We start from the raw sequence: 7,435 nt of genomic DNA, 5'->3' as shown, positions 1-7,435 counted from the left end.
TCTTTCATCTTTATTTGACCCTCTAACTCTAGCACTCTCTATTCTAATGCTGCTTCTAATGTTATCTGCTTGTTTTTTTTAATTAAAAAACTTGACCCGCTAACATTTGCACTCTCTATTCTATTTCTATTCTAACTACTTGGTTTATTTATAAAGAAAAAAGAGCCTCAAACATTAGCATTCTCTATTCTTTTTCTATTCTTACTTGTTTTCTTTTTATTTATTATAAAAACAAAATAAGCAAACAAACAAAAAAAAAACCTTGCTACGTATACTGTTAGGTGAAGCCCCGCCCCCGAACCCCGCCCCTTACTGTCCTTTTTTTGGAAAACTAAAATTTGGTCACCCTATTATAAATATACTTAATAATTATGAAAATACCAGAGATGGCTTAAATAAAACAGATAAACTATATTGTCACAGTCGAGTGTTTATTGTCTTTGTTTTATCATTCAAAACGTTTATATGTTCTGTTTACTCAGTTACAGCTATAATACGTTGTCTTTGTCCATATAAGGGATTTCCTGGAGGGCCACGAGTTCAGCTACTTCTGTGACTGGATATGTGGATTTTCTGTGCGAGGGCGCCCTCTGGCGTCCAGTATGAATGAAACAGACATCATGTGTTTATAGTGCTAATGGCCAATCCATCATTTTTGGGGGGAATTTTTATTTATTTATTTTTTAATAAGTATCGGTTCAGGCACCGTTTAGGCACCGGAACCATTTTAAAAGTATCGATTTGGCACCGGTATCGGAAAAAAAAAAAAACGATACCCAACCCTAATCGGAAGTCACTAAATTTGGCCGATCTCACAAACCGATGACGTAAAACATGTGATGGCGTCAAACTTTAGCACCAGCATAGATATGAATACGATCACCTGTGAGGAATTATGAGGTCTGAAGAAACAATAAAAAAAGAAATACCATGTGGAGGAACATTGGCTGAAGGATTCAATACTACGAATCTGATTCGCTGCCTTTGGCATCTTGTCTGCTCTCTGGGTGTGAGGCAGAGACGGGACTTAGGCAGCTACACACACACAGACACACACAGACAAACAGTGACAGCGGAACTGAGCATGGGCGATTACCTGCGTCTGTCCTTCTTCAGGTCAAGTCATATATTTGTGTAAAAAGCATCTGTTTTCCATCAGTTGTCAGAAGATGAACACTATCTTTGTCGCAGTATCCTTTCAGTGTTTAAGGGGATTTCCCATGGCTGCATCAGTGCTGTTCAGTGCGTTGAATCAGTGCTAGGGTTGCCAGCCGTTCTGTAGAATACGGAATCGTCCCACATTTAAGGCATCTAAGAAGCGTTCCTTATGAAAGCCGTACGGAACGCAGTTTGTCCTGTATTCGCAGGCATACGTTGTATGACCACCAGACCATACGAATAACAAATTCTCAATTTATAATTAATCATTCTTTTATTTGCGGATGCAGCTGTTTGAGGAAGGCTTTATGACCAAGCAGAACCCTCTGCCGGCTGGTCGCTCCCTCTTCACCCTAATCAGTGCCAATGATCTCTATGAAGTGAAATATCAGCTTCAGCATTAACAAGGTGATGTGTTGATCGTCAATTGAGCCTTGTAAATTAATCAATTTCGACACAGTTTGATTCATGAATGAATCAGCGTTTTTAAGTGTATTCGTTGAATGAACTGATTCATAAAGAAAGTCCATTGTCGTCACCTACTGGCTGAACAGTGTAACTGCACTGACAGCCTGTCACCTTATGGGTTGCAGTTATGTTCAGTTTGACATTGTTTTGTGTTAGCTCCGTTTTTAAAGGCCTATTAAAATGTTAATTGTAAAATGAATATTTGTTGTGCTTATTTATTTGATTCTCAATTAAAACAACAATATACTGTAAATAATATAAAGCGAAGTATTTTATCTAAAAAAAAAAAAAAAAAAAGGTTAGCAGTCAACGGAGAGCTTATATATCACTTATATAAAGCTAAAATGATCGGTATCGGCCAATCATGATGAAAAGAAATCAGTAGTCTGTATCGGCTGCAAAAATCCTGATCGGAGCATCACTGGAGCAGACACGTCACAACACACAGTAGATGTAACCGGGATCATGACAGACACGAGTGTCTGTGATTGAGTTTGGCTGTTCTGCAGCGTTTCATCTTCACGCTCCGCTTTACAGCAGAGATTTAATGTTTGTGCTCAGATGATAAGGACGTTGTCACATGGCTTTAACTGTGTAAACGGTGTTTGTGTGTGTTTAGGAATTCCCCTGTTCTCGTGTGAGGTCAGAGATGGACTTGGTCGTGTGTGATGAGACGTGTCGAGAGTTACAGAAGAAACATGCAGAGGTAACACACACATACACTTGTGCACATACTACACTAACACAAACTCCAAATAAAAAACATTTTCTTATCTTTTGTCAGATTTAGTTCACAATGCTGTCCCTAAAGTAACTCACACACAGTGTAGAGCGACACAGGAACTGTTGTCATGGAGAAGGGCCATAAAATCCACTGCTGGGTCATTGATTCTTTTGGCTCAGACAGAGAGAGTGTGAAACTTTAAAACAGCAAACACACACACACACACACAGACACTTTTTTCCAACCCAGCTGAGAGGTAATGGACAGATTCCATTTCACACACACACAAACACAAAGAGAGCCATCAGCTCAGTGGGAAACTTGGAGAAACAGTTACTGGACAATTAGTTTTGTGTGTGTGTTTCAGGCTTGTGCAGCAGAGGAAAGAGCCGCTCTGGAGGAAGAAATGAGAAAACAGCAGGTGAGTCGAGAAACGCATGAATGTCATTGAGATCTGAAAAATTACTGGTGGTCTGAAAAGCTGCTCACTGTTTCAGAGGCTCTTTAATCAGTTCTCCCTCACATCTCAGCAGGTTAGTGTGAGGATGGTTATGGGTGGTTTAGTGGATATCAGGATCTATGATGTCCGTTGTGGTTATGAGAGCTGCTCGCTGACGTAGCCTCTGAGAGAGAGAGTGTGTGTGTGTGTGTGTGTGTGTGTGTGTGTGTGTGTGTGTGTGTTTCAGGCTGAGCTGGAGGCATTTGAGAAACGACAGAAAGGACGGAGGAAGAAGAACAGGAAAGTCACTGAGGTGGAGACAGAGGAGGGGGTGTGGCACAGATATAAGCTCCGCCTCCTGATGCCCATCTGTGGCATCCTGTTGGCTGTGGCGGCGTTCTGTCTGCTGCAGCTGACCAATCAGGAGACGGACAGTGAACGTACCTCAGCAGCTTCCTGAATGTCAACAGTATTTTCTTTCAGTTTTGTAAACTAAAACTTTTTTTCACCCATTAATTGACTTCCGTAGATAATTAGAATGCTAGTTATATACATGTCTGCATATGATTATTTAGTCTTCACACAATGGAAGCTGTGATTTTCTGATTGACTGTGCCTCACTTTTATTAAAACTGCTAAGTTAATTTAAAGTGTCATGATTTTATTTCTATTATTAAGAGAATACAATTCCATGGGTGACATTTGGGTGATGTAACCTTATCAACTTGAAAAATAAAGGCTTTGTGTTAGTGATGTATGTGACTGATGTGCTCAGAGTGGTTGATTAAAAAAAGTTGTGATGAGACCATAGACTGTATAAAAAAATGGAAGTAGTGTCCATGACGTCACCCGTAGGTTTCCGAAGAGCGTTGTTGAAGCCTAAAGTAGGAGGAGCCGGCTGTCGCCATCTTGGCAGCGCGTCACTCCCGGATAATCGAAAATGGGCAAAGAGGCGGGAGCTGGTTGCTGAAGCCACGCCCACCTAGCTCGACGGCGGTGACAGCAGTGGCAATCCACCTGTCACTCAAGTGGCCACGCCCTTAATTATGCAGAATTTTAAGGCTTAATATAATTTAAACGGATGAGTTATAAAAAAATTCCCCCTCACAGTTGTCATGAAGGGCACAATTAACTATATAGACCAAAACCACTTTTTGTACCAGGCTGTAGACTTTTTTTTTTCTGCAGTAAAGTTCGGCATTTTAACATGGGGAGTCTATGGGACTGACTCTCTTTTGGAGCCAGCCTCTAGCGGCCAGTCGATGAATTGCAGTTTTAGTCACTTCCGTGTTGGTTTCACGAGAGAGAGCAGGAGGTTTCCGCTTGGATGAGACTCGATGGGCTCGAAGTCTTCAAGAATCTGCTGGTTGCACTTTCAATGCAAATACAAAAATGGAAGTGGGAAACTGGAGCAAAATGTAGTTCCATAACAATCGTCCATATGACGTGTCTTACAGTAGAAGAACCCTGCTAGCACACGTCGATCACGGAGACTCTATTTGACGTCTATTTTACATCTTCTAGAGGTATTTTTTAGAGTGTTTGCTCATCTGCTATACGTCTATTGGACGTTTCCTAACAGATGTCAAATAGATGTTTAGAATATGCCTTTAAGATGTTTATGATGTAAAACTGACATCTTACAGTCATCTATCAGATGTTTGTACACAGCAGATGCTTTCCAGATGAAGCAATCTTTAACAGACCTCTTGCAGATGTACCTGTGCTATCTGGGAACAGACTGAACCGCTGACGAACCAGATCAATCTGAATTATTCAGATCAGACTTCTGACTTCATGAATTGGACATCGTTAATTCTGAATATCAAGATTTTCTTCCAAATGTTTTTGAACTATACATATATATAAATGCACACACTGTACTGTATATTGGCAGATATAAACATGTTACAATGGTAGATATTGTAAACAGACTTTGACAATTATGAATATAAGCAGAATAATTGCAACATAAAAGTGGAGATACGGTTAGAAAGCATGAAGCTCGCGCTGAGAGAATGTCAGTCTGTCAGTCAAATCCGAATCAAGACGTGACGCGTTATAACAACGACAGATAAAAGAAAATGCTAAACGAGTGAGCGATCGTTACCCAGAGAATGTGCTTATGTGAAAATTATACACCGCCTTATAGGTAACATATATGGAAATATCACTCAGTATAGAGCAAGCAATATATGTCATATATATTACATGTCCTTATGGGTATGCAGAAGGTCCAGCTCTATGGAAGACTTTTTTTTTAACTTATTTTTTATTCATTAGCAGATTTACACGAGGAAAATCACAAGCAAAAGAGTCAGCAATATTCATAGTACACCATTTTTAAAGGGGTCATATGATGCGATTTCAAGTTTTCCTTTCTCTTTGGAGTGTTACAAGCTGTTCATGAATAGATAAGATCCCTAAAGTTGCAAAGACTAAAGTCTCAAACCCAAAGAGATATTCTTTATAAAAGTTAAGAGTCAGCCACGCCTACCTAAAACACCTCGTTTAAACACACCCCCACATATCTACGTCACTATGTGGGAAGATTTGCAAAACGCCGCCCAAATGTTCACGCAAAGAAAGAAGGCGTAACTTTTATTCTCGCTGTAGTATTGTTGCTGCCGCCGCCATGTCGTGAAGATGCTGTGTGTTTTGTGTTACTCGTTGTCGAAATCATACTCTAGATTTAATACTGTCACATGGAATTGATGTTGATGGTGTTGAAATTATGCAGCCAAGCGATTATATCTCAGATCATTATTTAGTCTTGTGCAAACTTCATATAGCTAAAACTGTAAATTCTAATCCTTGTTACAAGTATGGTAGAACCATCACTTCTACCACAAAAGACTGATTTGTAAGTAATCTTCCACACACACACACACACACACACACACACACACACTCTCTCTCTCACACACACACACACACACACACACACACACACACGCTCTCTCTCTCTCTCTCTCTCTCTCTCTCTCTCTCTCACACACACACACACACACACACACACACACACACGCTCTCTCTCTCTCTCTCTCTCTCTCTCTCTCAGTGTAGTCGGGTGGAGATATAAATGAGCGCGCGGGACTCGCTCGTCAGTGTGGCGCGGGTTGCTCGTGCTCAGACAGACCGATACGTGAGAATAAAATAAACAAACTGAGTTATAAATGAAATAACACAATAGAAGAATAGAGAGGGAGAGAGTGGGTGTTTGCGATGGAATCGGCTGCAATGAACTTTCAGTAAGTATTCAGTGAGTCGTTCTCTCTCTCGTGTGTGTGTGTGTGTGTGTGTGTGTGTAAGAGTTTGTGTCAGAGTTGAACTCATGCACTTTAGTTTTTCTCTTTCCGTCCCTATAAATAACTCACTGGTGTGTGTGTGTGTGTGTGTGTGTGTGTGTCGGATTCTCCTGCACTAGCTGGAAACTCTGAAGCGAAACATACCTGGGTATAAATAGCCTGTGCTCTGCTCGCGGTGTCTGCGGCTCTGATGCTCCGGATCGTCGCTGATTTCCAGCCCGTTACCGGTGAGACGCGCGCGCACGCGATCAAACTTCACAGTGTCATATCTGAAATGTCATTTCTATTCATTACGACTGTCGTTATAGGAACATTTACCGTTATGACTGACTCTGATATTAGCTGTTGTTATGAATGTGATTCAGCTGAATATCTGGCTCTTAAATTCTGTTATCAGAAGTCCTGCTGATACACAAACTCACTGCAAACTCTCTCTCTCTCTCTGTGTGTGTGTGTGTCCTCAGGTGTGTGTGTGTCAGATGAGCTCATCATGGGTGAAGCGTTCACACACACACAGCGCTGCGGGAAACATCTGCGACTGCTGCTCTTCATCCTGCTGCCATGTGTGTGTGTCCTCATCTGTGTGTGTGTGCTGCTGGCGCTCACAGGTAACACACACACACACTCTCTCACACACTCTCTCTCACACACACACACACACACACACAGACACACACACACACACACACACACACAGACACACACAGACAGACACACACACACACCGAGCGGATCCGTCAGCCTGCTCTCAGCCTGGACACATTGAGTGATGAGACAAACAAGTGTTAAATAACAACTGTGACACACACACACACACACACACACATGTGTGATTGGAGCATCTTCACTAAGCTCTTGTGGCATTTGTCCGTGTATCTCTGTGATTTTCAGGCTGTTATGTCTAATTTTGTATTGTGCCAAATGAGTCACAACATCTCTGAAAAAGAGAAATCTGCAGCGACGAAACCCACACGTTTGTGCAGTCTGTGTGTGGGCTTGACTCTGTTGTGCGCTTCTACAGGTCTGACTGTACTTGTGAGGTCCAAAATGTCCTCAATAATATCTAGTTAAACACTAGTGAGCCGGACCTCACTAGTTATAAATCAATCAAATCATGTTTGTATTGAAATCTAGTGCTTTGCACAGGTTTCTGAGAGGGTTTGTTTAGAGTGAAGAGGAAATATGACTGACCTGACAGAGAAACAATGGAAGTCTATGAGATGAGCCACTAATACAGTCAAACATGAATGAGTGTGTGTGTGTGTGTCTCTCTGTGTGTGTGTGTGTGTGTGTGTGTCTGTGTGTGTGTGTGTGAGTGTGTGTGTGTGTGTGTGTGTG

At 41.5% G+C, this 7,435-nt stretch overlaps 2 protein-coding genes across 4 annotated transcripts in view; both read left to right on the top strand.

Moving 5' to 3' along the window:
- Positions 1–3,471, top strand: part of nfxl1 (nuclear transcription factor, X-box binding-like 1) — a 20,911-nt gene extending 17,440 nt beyond the window's left edge. For all 3 annotated transcript variants that reach the window (XM_016563941.1, XM_016563942.1, XM_016563940.1), the window contains exons 21-23: positions 2,246–2,332; positions 2,718–2,771; positions 3,037–3,471. In XM_016563941.1, the coding sequence (XP_016419427.1) occupies positions 2,246–2,332; positions 2,718–2,771; positions 3,037–3,249 (354 nt within the window). In that variant the 3' untranslated portion in view covers positions 3,250–3,471. The remainder of the gene's footprint in view (positions 1–2,245; positions 2,333–2,717; positions 2,772–3,036) is intronic.
- Positions 3,472–5,939: 2,468 nt separating this feature from the next.
- corin (corin, serine peptidase) overlaps positions 5,940–7,435 on the top strand; it is a 36,809-nt gene continuing 35,313 nt past the window's right edge. The window contains exons 1-3 of the mRNA XM_016563946.1: positions 5,940–6,040; positions 6,217–6,324; positions 6,562–6,705. Coding sequence (XP_016419432.1) covers positions 6,288–6,324; positions 6,562–6,705 — 181 coding nt within the window. The 5' untranslated portion in view covers positions 5,940–6,040; positions 6,217–6,287. The remainder of the gene's footprint in view (positions 6,041–6,216; positions 6,325–6,561; positions 6,706–7,435) is intronic.

Source organism: Sinocyclocheilus rhinocerous, unplaced genomic scaffold (assembly GCF_001515625.1).
Source record: "Sinocyclocheilus rhinocerous isolate Xijiao unplaced genomic scaffold, SAMN03320098_v1.1 scaffold3366, whole genome shotgun sequence".
NCBI lineage: Eukaryota > Metazoa > Chordata > Actinopteri > Cypriniformes > Cyprinidae > Sinocyclocheilus > Sinocyclocheilus rhinocerous.
This window is presented reverse-complemented; position numbering and strand designations above follow the sequence as displayed.